The sequence below is a fragment of the Esox lucius genome, chromosome 20 (genome assembly GCF_011004845.1).
Source record: "Esox lucius isolate fEsoLuc1 chromosome 20, fEsoLuc1.pri, whole genome shotgun sequence".
Classification (NCBI taxonomy): domain Eukaryota; kingdom Metazoa; phylum Chordata; class Actinopteri; order Esociformes; family Esocidae; genus Esox; species Esox lucius.
In genome coordinates, this window is record NC_047588.1 from 24,457,066 (window position 1) to 24,479,156 (window position 22,091).

Genomic DNA, 22,091 nt, shown 5'->3' on the forward strand with positions numbered 1-22,091 from the left:
TGTTTTGCTATTAAATATACCCTTTCAGCTAGACAACCACCATGTTTTACAGAGATGTATGGAAGTTGACATTTTTTTAATAAAAAATGTAAAAGTATTTATGTATGGAAATAGCTTTAGTTGCAAATCGTGAAAATGGACTTGACATCATGTCATATTCATGTGATCAGATGTAATGACAATTTTTCTTCACCACAAGGCATTAATAAAGGTAGCTAAAACTTCCTTGTAAACACGAGAAGACTATGATCTGTCATATTTAAAACAAATAAAAATGAAATAAAACGTTACTGAACAAAACAGTAAGGGGGCTGATAATAGGGGGCAAATTTTTTTGCCATGTCGCTAACCAACTAGCTGAATATAAAATATTTATATTTCCACTGACATTTCAGAAATGCTAATTAACGACATGCCAGTTAACATTTGTATGTCACTCCTAATCACTAAACATTGACAACTTGATCAAATTATTACTCAGTACAAGATATTTAAAAGCTGCTGTTGGTTATGCTGTCAATAGGGGGTTCTAAACTAACGTTAAGGATAGCTAGCCAGAAGGCTAACATTACGGCCAGTTACACTAAAGTAAACCGCAAAGTATCCTTTAACATCACAATCACCTGTGCTTATGAGTACGATCTCAATAAAGAAATGTAATGACTTATTTGTTCGGGAAGAAAGTAATTCATGTTTTTAAAATGTTCACCACAAACGTTGCCATGTCTAGTGCTGTAAATCCTAACATTACTTCTCGGAGCTTGCAAAGGAAGTTCAGTGTATTCTTCCACTTGAGGTCGGAACTTTTCCTCTTCCCAGTTGCTTACGGACACACCTTCTAAAACTGAGAGGTTTGATTCGGTTAAGCACTAAGTCAGCTATTTATTGATCGACAACTAGTTAGCTTACTAGTTAGCATAGGCCGTACAATGATTTCAGGGGCATTAAGGCCAGAACAAAGGGCAACTTCTACGCTGATTCAAGCCCACTATTAGTTACTTGAAAACTAGAGTCTCTGTAGAAATAATGTTTAGGTCTTTAAAGTCTCCTTAAACACACTAAACCTACTCATCTCACCTTTCCATCATAGTACTTCTCCCGCTTGTCAGTTAGCACTGAGCGAATTACGATGCCAGCATACTCTATGACCATCTCTTGTGCATCAATGTTCCTCTTGCAGAATAGTCCTCGTCCATGGATAGCAGACCTAAGTCAGAGATTAAATGTCAGAAAAAGATAATTGCATGAACACGAAAAGGAACCAGGCATATCTAGTTTGGCCAGCCCGCGATTATAAGGTATGATGTTGGCCTCCCAGGATGCAAACCTTGGTCTCCCATGTGACAGAGTCATTTCTGCTTGTATTGCTATAGGTCTCACCCTCAGAAATCAGATTGGGTATACATCACAAGTAAATAACCAATCAACACTATGACATATTTGTGAGAGACGTGGGGAAGAACAGAGAGATGCATGGCTGAAACAAGAGGTAAGAATGCTGACGGTATGGTGACTATGGCTTTTGCAAATGGACGTTTTAACAGCTTATCAGCCATTAATAGGCCTACTAGTATCAACTTACAACTTGGAATAGTCATAAAAAGTTTGCATTTCCTAGCGAGACTCAAGATGAAGTGTACACTGCCAAAGCTATAAAATTTCATGGCACAATAACGTTAGTTTTTCTTTCATTCCTGAATGACATTGATACAATAACAATCCATATAGGTGACGATAACTCACTATTTCGTCAAAGGAAAAGACGAGAGAATACCCTACTCTTTGACTGCGCAAGTAGTAATACAAAAATCCACCAGAAATAGTTTGCAATATAACCGTAAAAAGTTTTGTTTTAGGCTTACTATAACATAGCTACTGAAGCTTGTAAGGTTTTGTTTATCCTGAACAAATCCTAATGCATACTTTGTTCTTTCCATGGCAAGGATCGAACACCCACATGGCAGTCTGCGTCTCTAACCACTACGCAATTTAACAAGAGGTAGTCAGACAGTCAATCAGTCACTCACTCAGTCTGTAAGATATTCGCTCTTCTAGGCTGGCACCGCTCACACAGCCCAACAAAAACAATGTCTAGAGTTAATCTCTGCTACAACTGAATGAAGCTAAAAAAAAGTAACATTGAATTTTTTTCCCTCCATAATCTAATGAGTAAATCCTTGCTAGTCATTTTGCCTCAGAATCAAAGGGGAGAGGGGTGGGCTGACCTGTACACGCCTACAGCCTCTTTTGATGTCCTCTCCAGATGTCTGAAACGCATGGCCATGGGGAGCTCCAAGCTGGTGGCACGCCTAGAGGAAAAGGAAAAGGAACAAGCAGAAAATTATCTTAAAGGAAACCATTATCAGGCACTAAAAGCAATGAAATCATACTGAAACATTCCCATGTGGAGGCTGTTTGCATCAGACCGTAACTTTTAAATTAAAGTCTAATTTCATGACACTTTAATCAAACAACATCAGATCCTTATGACGATGACAGAAAGCTAACCTTATGGACATAATCAGTCAAAAACAACAATATTTTAGCACTTTGGAACAAGAAATTGTTAGCACCTACAACAAGTAAAAGATAATTTGTATGATGTTGTTATATTAACTTTTTATTTGCTGCCAGGATATTTTTGCTACCATGGGGTTACAACATCATGTTGTTATGAAAAGAATTGACTAAACAAACATTTTCTTCCTGTATGGGCCATGCAATGGGTGTAAAATTCTATTTATTGTGAATGATCTTAAGGAGGTCAAATCATTTGTAAAACACTGCAAACAATGCGGGTACCAATGTCATTGTCTTTCTTATATAGGGACAGGCTATGGTGATGGAACAATACTGTTTCATTAGACCAATAAATTCACTGGCAGATAATGGGGAGGTGGAAAAAACCTGGCCAAATACCCCCTAATATCACATTTTGCACTGCTTGCTGGTCTCTAGCTCTTTCAACAGTCTTCATTGTTCTCTTGCGTATAATTAGTTACCTAACTATCACAATGTATGCCTCTAATTAAATGGAGACATGGGTGTAACAAATGTTGGTAAATAAGGCAAATAAGACCATTTGGCTTGTTGCCCTACTTGTTGCTCACTTCACTGAATGCTGGTTGCACCAAACATTTTCTCTGACATCATGATGTTACCATTGTCGATAGATGATTGTCATCCTATCGCACAACCCTAGCTCTCACGGTCTTGAATACTCCCTCCCCATGTATGAAACTCAATGCCAATTTTTCTGCACATATTATATCTTAACTCATTGATAAAAGTTTAAAAAATTTACAGTAATTAACTACACAAACACCATTAGTCATTTCCATAAATCTCCAAAACTTGATATTTTTTCCTTCATATTCTCAGATTTTTCATGACTTTACGAACCCTGAGGATTTCTAGCATGCAATAACTCTAACCAGACCTGGTGGATTTAAGTGGGACTTCATCCTCCTCCTCGTCATAGGGGTTGATGTCAGGGAGCTGCCGGTGCTGGGATGCCAGGAAATTGAACATATCAAAGGTAGACTTCCTGTAAGAAAGAACAAAAGCATGGTGTTGCATGAAACGTTCAGTGGTCATTGTTATTTGGCCCAGCACTGATTTGGAGGTTTCTGAGCAATACACAGGCTGAGAATTGCATATTTGGGCACCCAAACTGTACAGTAAAGTGCAATAAAATGCAATTTAAGCATATGACCTAAAGCGAGGTCCAGCAATCCAGCCCATTGCTTTTTTAGCAGGAACTCTCTAATCTAGCTTTTGCCACTTTTAAATTGAGTACTGAAATGCCCAAATAAACTGGGTAAAATGCATATTTCGGAAAATGTCATGACATGCAATAACCAGTTACAACCTTGTGCAATAGAGGAGAGGGCCCATATTACATCTGTTCACACTATGTCCACTTACCCTTGATTAATACTGGAGTTTTTGGCATTGCATTAGCAACGGTAAATGTGTGATGGCATGGATGCAGGCTAAGCAGTAAGCAAAACTACTAAGTGCGCTTGCCCTTGTTTCTCAAGAGCACAAAAAACATTTAGAATTGAAAACAGTCATTCTCCAAATGCTCCCTTGTTAAGGGTGAATAAATAAGGCAGAATTGACAACATACACATATTACTAGATTACCCAAACGGTTGAGGTATAAACTAAAATACAACTGACAAATACTTTGTTCCACTCTAATCAGCTGATACAAGTCAAGTAAGGATAGAAAGCACCTAAAGAGGGAAATACACAGATTCTCTAAAATAGGGATTCTGAAATAGTTCCAAACAAAATGTGTAACAGGATGTCTAGACTGGATTGTGGGTGACTCAATATACATGAATAAATATACTGAGTCACCCACAAAAAAATGAAGTTACAGCTACACCATGACTCCGTAGTTAGGACTCTCAGACCACATCATGGTGTAATGACACCCCCCTCATCTGACTTATTGCTGATGGAGATGAGTCCACCTACAAGTGGGAGACTGATCTTCTGTTGTCCTGGTGTAGTCAGAACAACCTGGAGCTCAATGCCTTCAGGAAAAGCCCAGGTGCCCTTCCCCACATTGCCTTGAGTGGCTCCCCATTCAACTCTAGGGAGTCCTTTTGCTTCCTGGGCACCACCAATCACCCAGGACCTCAAGAGGAAGCTCAACATCACCTCTCTTACCTAAAAAGCACAGCAGAGGATGTACTTCCTGTGGCAGCTGAAGAAGTTCAACCTGCCATAGACTATGATGGTGGGTGATTGGATTGATTGCAATCTGCCGCCTCTACACAACCCATACACCTCCAGGACGCTGAGGCAAGCGACAAAGATTGGGGCTGATCCCCCTCACCATGGAAACTGACTATTCAAAACTCTCACCTCTGGTAGAAGGTTGAGGTCTATTAGGACCAAAACATATTTCTACAAGAACAGTTTAATTCCTACAGCAGTGGGCCTCATGAACATGCCCCCAGAAACAAACTAATTTAGTTATTTTTGACAGTTAGTTATTTTAGTTAGTTATTCCACCCCACATACAATGAGGGAAAAATTACTTGATCCCCTACGTTTGCCCACTGACAAAGAAATTATCAGTTTATAATTTTAATGGTAGGTTTATTTGAACAGTGAGGGACAGAATAACAACCAAAAAATCCAGAAAAACGCTTGTAAAAAATGTTATAAATTGATTTGCATTTTAATGAGTGAATTAATTATTCGACCCCTCTGCAAAACATGACTTCGTACTTGGTGGCAAAACCCTTGTTGGCAATCACAGAGGTCAGACATTTCTTCTAGTTGGCCACCAGGTTTGCGCACATCTCAGGAGGGATTTTGTCCCTCTCCTCTTTGCAGATCTCCAAGTCATTAAGGTTTTGAGGCTGACATTTGGCAACTGGAACCTTCAGCTCCCTCCACAGATATTCTATGGGATTAAAGTCGGGAGACTGGCTGGGCCACTCCAGGACCTCAATGTGCTTCTTCTTGAGCCACTCCTTTGTTGCCTTGGCTGTCGGTTTTGGGTCAGTGTCATTCTGGAACACCCATCCACGACCCATTTTCTATGCCCTGGTTGAGGGAAGGAGGTTCTCACCCAAGATTTGACGGAACATGACCACTGGAAATTGAATGCTTCTGTTGCTCACTCAAAACCTTCCTTTTCAATTTTTTTTGGAAAGGAAAGAAAAAGGTGCAGTGGTCTCTTCTTTTCTTTGGAAGCTGTATGTGTTTATAAGACGTGTAAGGCAAACATCCTCAGATTTCAAAACAACTTCTGGGACATCTGTTAAGAACTCCCAGAGACCTTGTACAGTAGACTAAACATTGGGACACTGACCTGAGGTACACCTCAGAGCGGGCACAGCCAGAGGGATTGACCGGCAGGTCGTCCTCATGGCTGACCTGTTTGAAGAAACGGAAGGCATGGCCATTACAGCGTCGGGCCCCCTGGAGCTGCTCGACAAGGAAAACAACTGCATCGTGGAGCAGACCGAGCATACGGGCACCGGTCATCCCAGAGAAGGCCAGCTGCTTCAGCCTTGCCCCTGCTCGTGCTTCCTGGACACCATCCATCACCACCCTCCATGCAACTAGGGAGAGGAAGGAGGAAAGAAGGGAAGGAAGCGTGGAAGGGCATGGAAACATAACGCACACAAATGTGAGAAAATATTGAAACCTGTCTAAATAATGTCAAGAGAGAATTTCAATTTAAATAAAATGTTGCAATCATAACCGTTTATAACTGAAATGTATTTCTTTGATATGACCACCATAGATCAAACAGGTGAGGTTTATAAGCCGTTTACACCCTGAAATCTCACCCTCAATGCTGTCTGCCTCCACACTGAAGCCATCATCACTTTTAATCTCAAAGCGGAGGTGGGGCTGGTCTTGGTGGGGAGGGCACTCATCCTCATCATCCTCTGAGGGGGGCAGCTCATCATCTGAGCATGAAACAGCACCTGACAGGAAGGAAATACCCCAGGATATTGTCACGTAAGGGTTTTGGATGGGGAACTTTTGTAAAAAGTATAACTAGTTATGATTTAGTTTACATTCGATTGACAGTGCACATACAGGGCCTCTGGAAAGAATTCAGACCCTTTCATTTTCTCCACATTTTATTTTGCCATTAATCTACACACAATAGCCCATAATGAGAAAGTGAAAATGTTAATACATTTGTCAGGGCTCAATGTTAAAAAAAAATCCCCACTATCCAAACGGGGCCAGTGGGTTTGAAACTTAGAAGCCCCAAATTTCTTTTACTGTCCTTCATTATAAAAGTTTTAAATTATCAGTGTTACAATATATAACCATATACTTATGTAATTTAACATGTTTCATCCTTTATGAAATGCATTCTGAATATATAAAACAAAAAATATATAAATATTTATTTAATCACATTTCTAATTATAAAAATGAATAAAAAGATAAGTCAACGAAACATTTGATTTTAAACAAAACACTAACTCATTAATCCCCGGGGAACAAGGCGAATGGCTGGTTTGGTTGTAAGTCATGCAATCCCCCAAAATTCCTGATCAGTATGACCAATGGAACTGAAGATGGATTGTCAGCCACCCGGTTGGCTGTCATGCAGACCAGGTGCAGTTTACTATTGCCATGTCTGGTCAGGGACTGTTTGCGGAAGTTGTCAGTGCCTTTGTAAAAAGACCCACATCTGTCCACTCTTGTCAGGAACTTACAACAGACGACACAGCGCATCCGAGTTCCATCGAAGTCAAAACAGGTAAATGTATTTTTTGCACTGAGATAAAAATGTCTGCTTTCAATTGTACTTGTAGTTATCCTTCACTGCCTTCGTCAGTTGAGTGTCTCGCGCAAGTTTTTAAATGTTTTATGGAAAAACCATACCAGTCAGCCACGCATCACATTACTCCTCAACTCTTGACTGGCCAACAGCGCGCAAAAGGAGCTGCATGGGAGTTATTTGTGCGTGTGCCAGATAATGAAACAACTGGAGGATGCTGAGTTTATAATGTGATTATTTCTTTCAATCCCCAATTTTTTTGCAGTGGCTAGGGACTTATCACTGGCCATGGAGCCATCAGTCCATCGTTATTGTCGAGCCCTGTGTGTGCTAATTTATTTTGGAAAAACAACCAGAAATATCTAATGTCTATAAGTATTCACAACCTTTACCTTGAATCTCAGAATAATGCTAAGATGTGTCCTTTCATCATCCTTGAGATGGCTCAAAAACTTGATTGGAGGTCTACTAAGGCAAGCCATGAAGTCCAAGGAACTCTCTGTAGTTCTTGTTTCCAAGATAGAATTGTGTTGAAGCATACATCTGACAAAAGGTTAAAAAACCTTGCTCAAGTCCTGAAAGTTCCCAGTACCACAATGAAGAGCTGGGAACCATCAATACCTTTCCTAGAGCGGTCTGTCAAGCAATACAAAGTAACCTGGCAAGAAGGGCCTTTGTCGGCGAGGGAACCTAAAACCCAGTGGCTAGAAGTGCTTCAGAGTTTCTTTGTAGAGATGGGAGAACCTGCCAGACAGAAAATCTATGCAACCGTCCATCAGGCTGTTGAAATCAGACCTGAAAAAAGCTAGGTAAAAGGCATGTAATGTTGCCTGGAGTTTGCAAAACAGCAGTTAAAGGACTCTAAGAACCTGATGAAAAAGACTCTGGTCTGATAAGGGCCAATATTGAACTACAATGACTGAATGCTAAGTCTGGTGAAAACAAAGAACTTCTTTTCACCTGGCTTATACCATCTTATTGTGAGGACTGTTGATGGAAGCAATAATTTTATTGAGAGTCATTCTTGGCGGCAGGAACAGGGAGACTGGTCAGGAATGGGGGAAGGACAAACGGAGCAAAATACTGAGAGGTCCTTGAAGAATCACATGACCCCAGACTTGGGGGAAGATTAATCCTTCAGCACAACAACGACCCAAATCACTCAGCCAAGAAAACACTGGAGTGACAAGTTTGTGAATGTCCTTGACTGGCCCAGACAAAGCTCGGACTTGAACCCACTTGAATATCTGTGGGGATGTCTGAAGGTCGCAGTTTCCTGACACTCCCATCCAATCGGACAGAGCTTGAGAGGATGTACAAGGACGAATGGGAGAAACTGACTAATGTCCAAAGCTGGTAGAGGTATAACAAAATAAAGTTGTGCTCACTGCCAAAGGGGCTTTGACAAAATACAGAGTACGATAACTAAAATAAATAATAAAATGGTCAGAATAGTAATGTAAACGAGTTAGGAGTTTTTTGCCACACAGATCTCTACATTCATTTAGAATTTGTCATTATGAGGTATCGTGTGTAGATAAAAGGCAAAAAAAGCAATTATAAATTCTGAGTTAAACTCAACAAAAAGTGGAAAAAGTATATGGGCCTGAACACTTTCCACAGCCAATATATGAAACCGTTACCTGAGTATTTGTTCCAGTCAGTCAGGGCACTTCGGCCCACAGTGTCCCAGTTCTGTTGTTTCCCCATGTCCACCCCCCCACGAGGTATTGAGAGGCGGTCCCAAGGTCCTGGCCTGTTAAGAAAATATAACACTCAAATTCATAGGGCACACTAAATAACATTATCTGTATCTGAGATGCAGAAAGGGTTTAGACAAGATTGCAGTGATGACATCTAGAGCATCCTGAAAAATAAGAAATACATAAATGGATCCTTTCAATCCACAGTATAACTAAAGTGATTCAGTAAATGCTCTCATCCAGAGTGATTTACAGAAGTGACGGCATATATTTTTATACTTTTTTCAAACGAGTTCATGGGAATCAGAACCACAACCTACTGTTGTAACCACCATGCTCTATCAAATGGGGGAAGTACTATTTCAACACCGGAAACTCATATCTCTATATCTGTTTCAGAACTAAATGTCCCTGTTCCATTTGTCATATCACACAAGAGACCAACTAATAGAGAGTGGAGAATATTGATACATGGCATAAAAAATACCCAGACAAACTTACAAAGGAAACCTAAAAAAAGAACACAACGCAAACATGAGTGACATGACTAATGGTGGGAAAAAAATTATCAACGGCATTTAACACAGTTGTAGAGGACGTTAAATTTATAATCCCAAAATTGTCTTCAGTATGATATTAATAAAAGCAACCAATTAAAATTGTCATGGTGTTATAGGTACTTTACCTCGCAATTTCCTATTATCATCTATGTGGAATATAATCCATACATTGTGAGCAACACAGAGCGCAACAAATGTAATATTTCTGGGAATGTCAGCTATTCAGATATTTTTGAATAATCTGCAGCCCAAGCCATCCATTTGGAAATTAAAAAGACCCAGCCCTGGTTCCTTATGAAAACATATAATTGGCATTTACAACCCAGATATTTGGAGCACAAACAGTAATTGAAACGGGTTAGTCATGTCGATGAGCCCTATATTTATAAATATATATATCATTTGTAGTTTGTCTCAATCCTTATTTCATCACCGCCATGACAGTTCCAAGATACTCACCTGGTGCTTTCAGAGTCACTTAAATGCTCATCCTTCAGCTTGTCCAGGTCTAGAACACCTTTGACTGTTGGGGTTTTAATGCGAACACCACCAGCCCTGCTGGAGACCGGCACACTGCTAGCTTTGGGTACTGGCAGGTCCTCCATAGCACTAGGGAGCTCTGGTTCTAGGAAGTCTGTCTTGGCCTTCTTTGTTGCACCAACACGATCTGAGAAAGATGACACCCTCTTCATACGGACATGGGTACGAGGAGGGCGAGGTGTTGAACCAGGCAGTACAGCAGCTGCAGGCTCAGGTTCAAAAAGTAATCCTGGGGGCAGGACCACAGATTTCAGTGAAGGGTTGTTCCGGAATGTGGATGGGCTCAGAATGCGTGGACCAGTCCGGTTTGGGGTGTAGTTGCTGGCCATGGCTTGGTTGATGATGGCTTGGGCGCTCTCAGCCTTGGTCATGTTAGAATTCCCATCCTGCCCAGCAAACTCAAACATGTCTGTAGCCTTGTTAGATTTCTTTTTTCTAGGAGTGGTAGAGGGTTCTTTCTTTTTTCTGGATTTCTTCATTTCTGGTATAGCTCCATCGGCAGATCCTCTTGTGTTTTTCCTTGGTTTTTTGACTGCAGTTAGTGCCACTGTACCATTGTTGTTGTGAGTGAGCAGTTGAGTGATGGTAGCTGGGTTCTGAACCACAGGTGTGATTAGCCTCGGGACATGAGTTGGCATGGCAGACCCCGGAGCTGTGGTGGACATCGTACCAGCTGCTGCCAAGGTGGCCGACAAGGCATTGCTCTGAAGGAGGCTGGCTATCTGTGTGACACAGTTATAAGAGGGACAGCTCTGACTGGGTAGCTGGAAAGTGTTGCTCTCTGGGTTCTTCACAAAGATCTGTCCCAGGCGGTTGACCAGCAGAACGTGAGGTGTAGGGTCCACATTGGGACCCCCTACTTCCTTTACAGTAAGGATGGCATGGCCGGGTAAAGCCTGAGGCAACAGTGGATGTTGAGGCTCAAGTGGTGGCCTTGGCGTGGAGAAGTTGATGGAGATGGTGTGTCCTGTGGTAGCCTCCTTCTGCACAGAGGAGCTGTAACCGTTAACCATAACAGGGGTTGAGGATGGCTGAAGCGAAGACAGCATGGGCTGACACTGGGTGGACAGAGCATCAGAGAGAGAAGATATGGAGGGACAGGATGATACAATGGTAATTGCTGTTGAGACCATGGCCTGGGATTGTGTGGAGAAAATAGGCAGAGAGACAGATCCATAAGATGGGAGACTAACACTTGATGTTGCAGACAAAATTGGGTCAATTTGAGAGGCTAAATTTGAAGACAAAGGGGGAATGGCACTGCCTGGAATAGGAGCTGATAGTTTGCTACAAAAGGTCTCCATTGGCGGCAAAACTGTTGACCCTTGGGATGTCAGGGGCTGCAAGGAGATGGTAGTGAGAGGTGGCACTGAAGGGTTGAAGCCAGGCAAAGAAGACTGGACAGAGTGACTAATGCGCAAAGGGTCAGTAGGAGCTACACAGGGGTTAGGGAAGTCAGAGGAGATAAGCGAAGATGGTTGCAAAAGCTCTAAAAGAGTGTCCTGATTACTGCTCACAGAGTCTGTCAGTGAGGGATCTCCAGAACTTTCTGTCAAGTGGTTCATGTAAATGGCAGGTCCGTCAGTGGGTGATACAAAGTGCCCACTATTAGAATCCAAGAAAAGGTCTTTTGGGGCTTGACGCCGATGGGTCTCAATGGGAGTGTCCTCCTGGACAGGGACCAGCTCAGTGAAACAGGCACTCGGGGAGGGAGGATCACATCTTTCAAGAACAAGTGGAGCCCCAGAGGGAAAGTCTAAACCAGAACCTTGGAATAAATCCTCTGGGTAGACAGGAACAGGCGCCTTAGTATCAGTAATGTCGGGCAGTGTTCCTTGAAGTGGTGCAGTAAGTATTGGTTCCTGGGTCTCAAACTGGGGTGTTGAGTTCTGTTGTTGTAGGCAAGAAGTCGGGAAGTTGTATAATTGCAGGGGAACAGAATTCCCATCCATAGGGTTGTATGTTGGGGATGGGCCCACTAGAGCTGGTCTCTGAGCTTCTGGTGAGATCTCAGTTGGATTCTGGCATACGTAGCTTGGGGGAGGTTTGGTAATAGAGAAGACATCCCTAGCTGAATAATTTGATGAGTGGCTAAGGGGTGAAGCTTCTGGGACCAGGCTTTCGGAGACTGCACTCAGCCCATTTGAAGTCATTTCAATCTCAGGCAAAATATCAAGCATTTGTACTGGGTTCGGTGTCTGTCTGGCATTCTTCCGCTTCGGAGCACCATCTGTGGTAGTCACACTGGCATCGCTCTCTGTCCCGTCGTCCACACCGTCCAGCTGAGGAATAGGCCTTGAGGAGGGAGAGGAAGGAGCCTGTGCAACTGTGCGGCTGACCACAGTACGTGAGAAGTCAAAATAGTGCTCCATGTCCTCATCTGAGGAAGTGTTCCCCCAGTCTTGCCTGGCGGATGCAGCAGAGCGGGTCATGGCTGAACGCGTCCTCCTTTTGCGAACCTCCGACTCCCTGCCCCAAAACTCCTCTTGGTTCTCTTCACCCTCTACATCTATCTGAGCGCCACAGTTCATGGCCACTCCCTCATTTACTAAGGTCTCCTCAATCTCAAGCTCTGTCTTTAAGTCTGAGCCCATGGCCATGTCAGAGTCCTCGTGAATTGGGGGAAAAGGAAACTCACTCTTCTGTGGCCCCACAGCATCCCTAAGGGGTGAGTTGCCGTTCGCCGCAGCATTATCCTCTGGCTCAGGTGATGCCAGGAAATTGTGGGGTACCTCAACAGAGTCAGACTGGTTGAGGTCAAAAGATAGCCGGGGTCTAGGAGAGTGCTGAATGGTAGGTGATAGGGACAGACCGGAAGAAGGAAAGCTGCCCACACTGTCTTCCCACGGGGCATGAGGAAAGAGTCCTGAGGTAGTGTGGGTCATTATGTTCCCGGGACATCGGGCAGAGGAAGCACTACGACCTCCGACAGAGCGGACAGAGGGTGAGTTCAGCAGGTTGTCAGTAGCACCAAGGGGGAACAACGATGAGGTGGGCACTGAGGCCTTGGGATGCATGGAGCACCCAGCACGAAGTGTGATTGGTCCAATTCCAGTGGGCGTTCCCAGGGGTGAAGAGGACATGTCCCTGCGGGTTTGAGAGTGGGGGCTGTGGCGACGGGGCCGGCGAGTCTCCTCCAGGTCACTAATAGTCAGGATGTGGTGGGGTTTAGACTTGGCAGTTCCTAAGGAAAAACGGAAATTAATTAACTATATGAAAAAAGTAACAACATATGCTTTATGGGTAATATAAAAATCGCCCAAAGAACCAACTAAAAAATGTTCAAGAATGGAGGTACACCACTCCAAGTCTCAGGACCAAGTGTACGGCTTGTTTTCATTCTAGACCACTAATCAGGGATGGGTATAGGACATGGGACACCAATTAAATGCTATTAGAAAACAGACAGATTCAGGGTCCCCATGATCAAAGTTGAAAGAAGCCATGTCTTAGAAAACAACATAAACCAATCGCAGAACATTTACCTGGGGAAGGCAGAGGCCGAAACATTCCTCCAGCTGGTCTTCTGATCTTGGGCCTTGCACCTTGCTCTAGTTTAGGGAGTGGAGCAAGGAAGCTGGGTGTGGTGGGTCGAGATTGGGCAATATCAACCTCTTGGGCTTCAGATTCTAGAGGGGAAGCAAAATAAAAAAATAAGTCTATTGAACACCCACTTTTCCCATGGTTTTGCCAAGGATGCAAATAGCCACACAAGTTCAAGTTAACACTTCAACAGTGAGCATTCGATGCAGTGCTGTATTTATCTCAACTCTCACCTGACTGGGGACAGGGGCTGTGAGCTATTGTGCTATTCTGTCCCTGGTCAGGCATCTCTTCAACAGGTTTCTCTGGGACTGGTGGCCGTACTTCTCGGATTGTACATGTGTATTTGCATCGCCGTAGTGGGTTCACCGTACTCCAGTACCAGCGAGAACACCTGGGGACAGAGAAGTTATCATTCTTGTAAAAAATAATAATAATTGCAATCAAGATGAATGTCCAGCCAAAATAGATTACTGTAAGGAACAGCACTCTGAGTCTAACCACTAAAAAGTACTGGAGAATAGACATCCCTCATCATAGCTGCACATTGTCAATTTGGTTTGTAGAAGCACGTATAACAGAGCTCTAATCACCATTTTATCAAGTCTGGATACCCATTTCATACAGCCATGCCTCTTGGTCCATCTAACATTCCCTTATTCCCTTAACATTCTGAGACCCGACGCATGGCAGGGCATCCAAGCCATCAAGGACTACTGGCCAAAGAACCCCCCACAACGAGCAACATCCCCGCCACCAACGAATTAAACAGGTTCTACACACGCTTCGACAGGGACAAGAAAGAGCCAGCCATTAAAGCTGAACTCACCCCAGTGGTCTGCCTACCGGTTGAACAGGTCTACACAGAGGATGCCAACACCACAGCTTTACACTCTGCCCTGACCCACCGGGACAAAACCAACACCTATGTGAGAAAGCTATTCATAGACTTCAGCTCAGCATTCAACACTGTAATGCCCTATAGGCTGGTCAGCAAACTCCATGACCTGGGGATCAGCCCACCTCTCTGCAACTGGATTCTGGACTTCCTAACCAACAGACTCCAGTCTGTCAGATTAGACCACTTCACCTCATACACCCTGATCCAGAACACTGGTGTGCTGTGTGCTGAGCCCCCTCCTGTACACCCTCTACACCCACGACTGTGTTCCTGTACACAGTTCCAACACCATTGTCAAGTTCGCAGACGACACCATGGTGGTAGGCCTGGTTAGTGACAATAACAAGTCAGCCTACAGGGAAGAGGTCAAGTGCCTGGCGGCATGGTACACTGACAACAACCTGGCCCTCAACGCAAAGAAAAACAAGGAACTCATTGTGGATTATAAGTCTAAAAGCTGCAGCCTAGTCATCATTGATGGTACCGGGGTGCATACATCTCAGAGGACCGAAGCAGGAAAAAGCCGAAGCAGCGGCTGAACTTTTTGAGGAGGCTAAACAATGCCCGTCTGTCTTCCAGGATTCTTGTGAACTTTTACCGCTGTACTATCATGAGCATTCTGACAAACTGCGCCACAGTGTGGTTTAGCAGCTGCTCCATAGCCGACCAGAAGGCCCTGCAGCAGGTGGGGAAAACCTGACCAGCACGTCACTTGTGCCCAGCTTCTTGCCATTGGAAAGCTTCCCCCCAGCACAAGCGATAACTACATAGGGCACGCGGGATCATCAGGGAACCTACACACCTATGCTACAAACTGTTTGCCCCCGTTCCATCAGGCAGGTGGTACAGGTCTCTTCGGTCCCCCACCAGGAGGCTCAGAAACAGTTTCTTCCCATACACTGTAACCCTGCTGAACTCTGTGACCCATCACTTTACCCCACCCCCCGCCTCTCAGGTCCTTGTTGTACTACTCCCTTGTACTACTCTGACACCGCCTTGCAAAGCCTGATAATGAAAGTTTTTCAAATGTTGCAGGTACGCGTCTACCTCAGGAACTTTACCGCTTCTATCCCTGCAATTCAGTGGTACAAGCACCTTGTACATTCAATTTGCCTGTTTGGACATTTTCACTTAGGGGTGTACTCACTTTTGTTGCTAGCGATTTAGACATTAATGGCTGTGTGTTGAGTTATTTTGAGGGGACAGCAAATGTAGAGTTATACAAGCTGTACACTCACTACTTTACATTGTAGCAAAGTGTCATTTCTTCAGTGTTGTCACATGAAAATATATACTCAAATATTTACAAAAATGTGAGGGGTGTATTCACTTTTGTGAGATACTGTACATATCATTTATACTTGTAAATACTTTTTCTGCCCTCTATTCGCACTTCTGGTTAGATGCTAATTGCATTTTGTTGTACTGTACTTGTACTGTTCAATAACAAAGTTGAATCTAATCTTAACTTCTAGCCAATCCAATTCTACACCTGAAACTCTTGTTTTTCCAGACCCATTAAACAGTTCATTCATGCAGGCAGTCGCTGAGTTTGAGGTCCTGAATGAGCTCCTGGAACTGAACCGTAAAAAACAAACAAAAAAAACATCTGGGTCAGGCGGACTGGATCCCTTAAACCTCAAAGCAGACTCACATTGATTTTTCGTTGCAATCCACTAAACAGGGACTTGGGACATCAGGTGAGTAGAAATAATCATGAGGTAGAACAGAAAAACAGATGGCTCCGGAACTCGTAGGATACCAGTTGAGTACCCCAGGCCAAGATCCTTTCTTCCTCAAGATAGCAGTCCCTATATCTTCAAAGAGCATCTATTGCCATTTTAAACATTCAAGAAAAGTAAAATGCTTGGAAGGCAGCTACAGTGTGCCCTTTATTAAAAGGAGATCAAGCAATTGAATCTGATCTTGACTGTTAAAGGAACATTTCTATGCTGTCCTGTATTTTAAAGGTCCTGGAAAAGGACCTGGTCAAACAGCAACTAACTGGTTGTTGCAGATGTTTACAGTAACATCTCTGGTATGAAAACTGGTTTCCTTCCTGGTTTTGGTTGTCACAGCAACTCCCAAAAACCTTAAATGACACTTCAATACCACTAAACTTATATTTAATTCACAATAGAATATAGATAACAAATTGAATGTTGAAAGTGAGACATTTTGTAATGTCATGCCAAATATTGGCTCATTTTGGATTTCATGAGAGCTACAAATTCCCCAAATGCTGCGGCGAAAAATAGTGGAGCAATATCAGAAAGGAGTTTCTCCGAGAAAAATTACAAAAAGTTTGAAGTTATCATCTACAGTGCATAATATCATCCAAAGATTCAGAGAATCTGGAACAATCTCTGTGCGTAAGGGTCAAGGCCGGAAAACCATACTGGATGCCCGTGATCTTCGGGCCCTCAGACGGCACTGCATCACATACAGGAATGATACTGTAATGGAAATCACAACATGGGCTCAGGAATACTTCCAGAAAACATTGTCGGTGAACACAATCCACCATGCCATTCGCCATTGCCGGCTAAAACTCTATAGGTCAAAAAAGAAGCTGTATGTAAACAGGATCCAGAAGCGCATGCGTTTTCTCTGGGCCAAGGATCATTTAAAATGGACTGTGGCAAAGTGGAAAAGTGTTCTGTGGTCAGACTAATACAAATTTGAAGTTCCATCCATCTTCTTCCGCTTATCCGGGGCCAGGTCGCGGGGGCAGCAGTCTGAGGAGAGATGCCCAGACTTCCCTCTCCCCAGAAACTTCTTCTAGCTCTTCCAGGGGAACACCGAGGCGTTCCCAGGACAGCCGGGAGACATAGTCCCTCCAGCGTGTCCTAGGTCTTCCCCGGGGTCTCCTCCCGGTGGGACGGGCCCGGAACACCTTCCCGGGAAGGCATCCAGGAGGCATCCGGAAACAAATGCCCAAGCCACCTCAGCTGACCCCTCTCGATGTGGAGGAGCAGCAGCTCTACTGTGAGCTCCTCACCCTAAGGGATCGCCCAGCCACCCTGCGGAGAAAAGTCCTTTCGGCCGCCTGTATCCGGGATCTTGTCCTTTTGGTCATGAACCAAAGCTCATGATCATAGGTGAGAGTAGGGACGTAGATTGACCGGTAAATCGAGAGCTTCGCCTTGCGGCTCAGCTCTTTCTTCACCACGAAAGACCGATACGTCGACCGCAAACCGTCCCATGAAGTTCATTTTGGAAAAATGGGACGCCATGTCATCCGGACTAAAGAGGACAAGGACAACCCAAGTTATCAGCGCTCAGTTAAGAAGCCTGTATCTCTGATGGTATGGGGATGCATGAGTGCATGTGGCATGGGCAGCCTACACATCTGGAAAGGCACCATCAATGCTGACAGTTATATCCAAGTTCAAGAACAACATATGCTCCCATCCAGACGTCGTCTCTTTAAGGGAAGACCTGGCATTTTCCAACATGACAATGCCAGACCATATACTGCATCAATTACAATGTCTTGGCTGCATAGAAGGAGGATCTGGGTACTGAAATGTTCAGCCTGCAGTCCAGATCTTTCACCCATAGAAAACATTTGGCGCATCATAAAGAGGAAGGTGCGACAAAGAAGACCTAAGACATTTGAGCAACTCGAAGCCTGTATTAGACAAGAATGAAACAACATTCCTATTCATAAACTTGAGCAACTTGTCTCCTCAGTCCCCAGACGTTTGAAGTCTGTTATAAAAAGAAGAGGTGTTGCCACACAGGGGTAAACATGGCCTTGTCCCAACTTTTTTGAGATGTGTTGATGCCATGAAATTTCAAATCAACTTATTTTTCCCTTAAAGTGATACATTTTCCGATTAGAGGTAGTCGGGATCACCTCTACGCACGGCTTGGGCTCTGGAACCACACTCCTTGAGAGAGGATGGACTCTTCACCACTCTGGAGTTGCCCATGGTGAGAGGCAGCGGGCTGGTGTGGGGTTGCTTATAGCTCCCCAGCTCTGCCGCCATGTGTTGGAGTTTACCCCGGTGAACGAGAGGGTCGTTTCCCTGCGCCTACGGGTCTGGGATAGGTCTCTCACTGTTGTTTGTGCCTACGGGCCGAACGGCAGTGCAGAGTACCCAACCTTCTTGGAGTCTCTGGGAGGGGTGCTGGAAAGTGCTCCGACTGGGGACTCTATCGTTCTACTGGGGGACTTCAACGCCCATGTGGGCAACGACAGTGACACCTGGAGGGGCGTGACTGGGAGGAACGGCCCCCCTGATCTGAACCCGAGTGGTGTTCAGTTACTGGACTTCTGTGCTAGTCACAGTTTGTCCATAACGAACACCATGTTCATGCATAAGGGTGTCCATCAGTGCACGTGGCACCAGGACACCCTAGGCCGCAGGTCGATGATCAACTTTGTTGTCGTCTCATCTGACCTGCGGCTGTATGTCTTGGACACTCGGGTGAAGAGAGGGGCGGAGCTGTCAACTGATCACCACCTGGTGGTGAGTTGGATCCGATGGCGGGGGAGGAAGCTGGACAGACTCGGCAGGCCCAAGCGTACTGTAAGGGTCTGCTGGGAACGTCTGGCCGAGTCTCCTGTCAGAGAGATCTTTAACTCCCACCTCCGGCAGAGCTTCGACTGGATCCCGAGGGAGGCTGGAGATATTGAGTCCGAGTGGACCATGTTCTCCACCGCCATTGTCGAAGCGGCAGCTCGGAGCTGTGGCCGTAAGGTCTCCGGTGCCTGTCGAGGCGGCAATCCCCGAACCCGGTGGTGGACACCAGAAGTAAGGGATGCCGTCAAGCTGAAGGAGGAGTCCTATCAGGCCTGGTTGGCTTGTGGGACTCCTGAGGCAGCTGATGGGTACCGACAGGCCAAGCGGGCTGCAGCCCGGGTGGTTGTGGCGGCAAAAACTCGGGCCTGGGAGGAGTTCGGTGAGTCCATGGAGGAGGACTATCGGCTGGCCTCGAAGAGATTCTGGCAAACCATCCGGCGCCTCAGGAGAGGGAAACAGTGCCCTACCAACGCTGTTTACAGTAGAGGTGGGCAGCTGTTAACCTCAACTGAGGATGTCATCGGGCGGTGGAAGGAGTACTTCGAGGATCTCCTCAATCCCGCTGTCACGTCTTCCATTGAGGAAGCAGAGGATGAGGGCTCAGAGGTGGACTCGTCCATCACCCGTGCTGAAGTCACAGAGGTGGTCAAGAAACTCCTCGGTGGCAAGGCACCGGGGGTGGATGAGATCCGCCCTGAGTACCTCAAGTCTCTGGATGTTGTGGGGCTGTCTTGGTTGACACGCCTGTGCAACATCGCGTGGCGGTCGGGGACAGTGCCTCTGGGATGGCAGACCGGGGTGGTGGTCCCTCTTTTTAAGAAGGGGGACCGGAGGGTGTGTTCCAACTATAGGGGGATCACACTTCTCAGCCTCCCCGGGAAAATCTATGCCAGGGTTCTGGAGAGGAGAATACGGCCGATAGTAGAACCTCGGATTCAGGAGGAACAGTGTGGTTTTCGTCCGGGCCGTGGAACACTGGACCAGCTCTATACCCTCTACGGGGTGTTGGAGGGTTCATGGGAGTTTGCCCAACCAATCCACATGTGTTTTGTGGATTTGGAGAAGGCATTCGACTGTGTCCCTCGCGGCATCTTGTGGAGGGTGCTTCGGGAATATGGGGTCCTGGGTCCTTTGCTAAGGGCTGTCAGGTCCCTGTACAACCGAAGCAGGAGCTTGGTCCGCATTGCCGGCAGTAAGTCAGACTTGTTCCCAGTGCATGTTGGACTCCGGCAGGGCTGCCCTTTGTCACCGGTTCTGTTCGTAATTTTTATGGACAGAATTTCTAGGCGCAGCCAGGGGCCGGAGGGTGTCAGGTTTGGGGACCACACAATTTCATCTCTGCTCTTTGCAGATGATGTTGTTGTGTTGGCCCCTTCTAACCAGGACCTTCAGCATGCACTGGGACGGTTTGCAGCCGAGTGTGAAGCGGTGGGGATGAGAATCAGCACCTCCAAATCCGAGGCCATGGTCCTCAGTCGGAAAAGGGTGGCTTGCCCACTTCAGGTTGGTGGAGAGTGCCTGCCTCAAGTGGAGGAGTTTAAGTATCTAGGGGTCTATCTAGGGGTCTTACCACTCACAGGACTTTTGGGGAAATTGAGAAATAAAACCACATATTTCATGAAAAGCGTTTACGCATCAAATTAACAATCTTACTTCCTGGTAAAAAAATTTTTTACCTACCTGCCACAGAGTGGGGTGAAGCAAGTTAATTTTAGGCTCTGGATAGGAAGCTCTGTCATCCACATATATGTAAGTCGTGTTCAGCACTTTACAACAAAATATTTTTAGTATCAAGCAAGCTTTCTGTCCTTTACCTTGTTTTGAAAATCATGTGGTTTTGTAGTGATTAAACCATGTCCCCTGTTTTGATCACTACAGCTAAGAGTAGTTGTCATGCTATTGTCGGCATCTTTCGGTCCCTATGTGTTTATGTGATAGTTTCTCTGTTAGTACATGTGTCTTCTGTTTTGTCTGTCGGTTTTTATTTAACCCTTAAACCAATTCCATACTGGAGACCTTTTGCCTACTGCCAGGCTGTAATTGTAAATAAAGATTTCATAAAATACAGTAATAAAAAACAGTACATCGTGAAGACACGTTTCATTTTAAATTCTGACGTGGTGCAACTTACTGGTAACCCACAGGGAAGAGTTTTCCTCTCTTAGCAGACAATTCAGTCAGGATACCTAGCTTTTCAATCAGCAAAGAACCTAAAGAAAATAGAACACATTCAGAAAAGGAAAAAACAAGGACCGTTTTTAGGCCCACCTAACTAAGTAGTTGAGCATGGAGAGGAGAAAATAATTAGCAGAGAATATATACCAATCATCAAATTTATGTTTTCCGGCTCAAGTCCAGTCAAGAATTTCCTGCGAAGACTGATCCCTTCAAAGTCCACATACACCCTCCGATTCACCTCAAACCCTTGGCCAGTGATTATCTGCAATAGGACAAGGACAATACGTAAGAAAACTCAATTGATATTTTTCTCCATTTATATTAAGCAACAAAACTAATAGCCAAGCTAGTGAGTAGCCCCAGGACATCACCTTGCCACTAATGAGATCTCTGTGTTTGTAGCAGTAGACCTTCTTGTCATCCTGGAACACACAATTGCGGGAGCGTGCACACATGAAATGATAGTTGCTCTGACAGGACGTCAGACAGCAGCCCACTGTGGCACCTGTATGGTTACATCGCTCACAGCGCTGAGGGAACAAGACAGAAATGTTTTCAAGGAAAAGAAAGGGAAGAACAGGAGTACATGATGAGTTAAAGGGATGGACATTGGACAACGATATCCACGTTGCAAGGAAAAAAAGAATTCACCATATAAATACAGTTAAAATGAATGAAGCTCACCATGAAGCGCCCCCTAGCGACAGCACTATGTACATGCATTAGAGAGCCATTTTCCTCCTCGAACACCTCCGCAGACCACATGGAGCAGTTGACGTGAGCCCACTCATTTTGGCCGAGGTACAGAAGCCTGCCCGCCTCCTGAAGGACAGGTGATGAGGTTAGAACAAGCAT

The 22,091-nt window shown here is 44.9% G+C and overlaps 1 protein-coding gene across 4 annotated transcripts in view; it reads right to left on the bottom strand.

Moving 5' to 3' along the window:
* The window catches only part of kmt2bb (lysine (K)-specific methyltransferase 2Bb), a 54,239-nt gene that overhangs the window by 3,125 nt on the left and 29,023 nt on the right, over positions 1-22,091 (bottom strand). For all 4 annotated transcript variants that reach the window (XM_010885038.4, XM_010885037.4, XM_010885039.4 and 1 more), the window contains 13 exons: positions 21,921-22,058; positions 21,608-21,766; positions 21,381-21,498; positions 21,190-21,268; positions 13,859-14,019; positions 13,568-13,711; positions 10,002-13,266; positions 8,923-9,035; positions 6,324-6,464; positions 5,840-6,092; positions 3,440-3,547; positions 2,226-2,309; positions 1,078-1,207 (listed from right to left, as the gene is read on the bottom strand). In XM_010885038.4, coding sequence (XP_010883340.2) covers positions 1,078-1,207; positions 2,226-2,309; positions 3,440-3,547; positions 5,840-6,092; positions 6,324-6,464; positions 8,923-9,035; positions 10,002-13,266; positions 13,568-13,711; positions 13,859-14,019; positions 21,190-21,268; positions 21,381-21,498; positions 21,608-21,766; positions 21,921-22,058 — 4,893 coding nt within the window. The remainder of the gene's footprint in view (positions 1-1,077; positions 1,208-2,225; positions 2,310-3,439; positions 3,548-5,839; positions 6,093-6,323; positions 6,465-8,922; positions 9,036-10,001; positions 13,267-13,567; positions 13,712-13,858; positions 14,020-21,189; positions 21,269-21,380; positions 21,499-21,607; positions 21,767-21,920; positions 22,059-22,091) is intronic.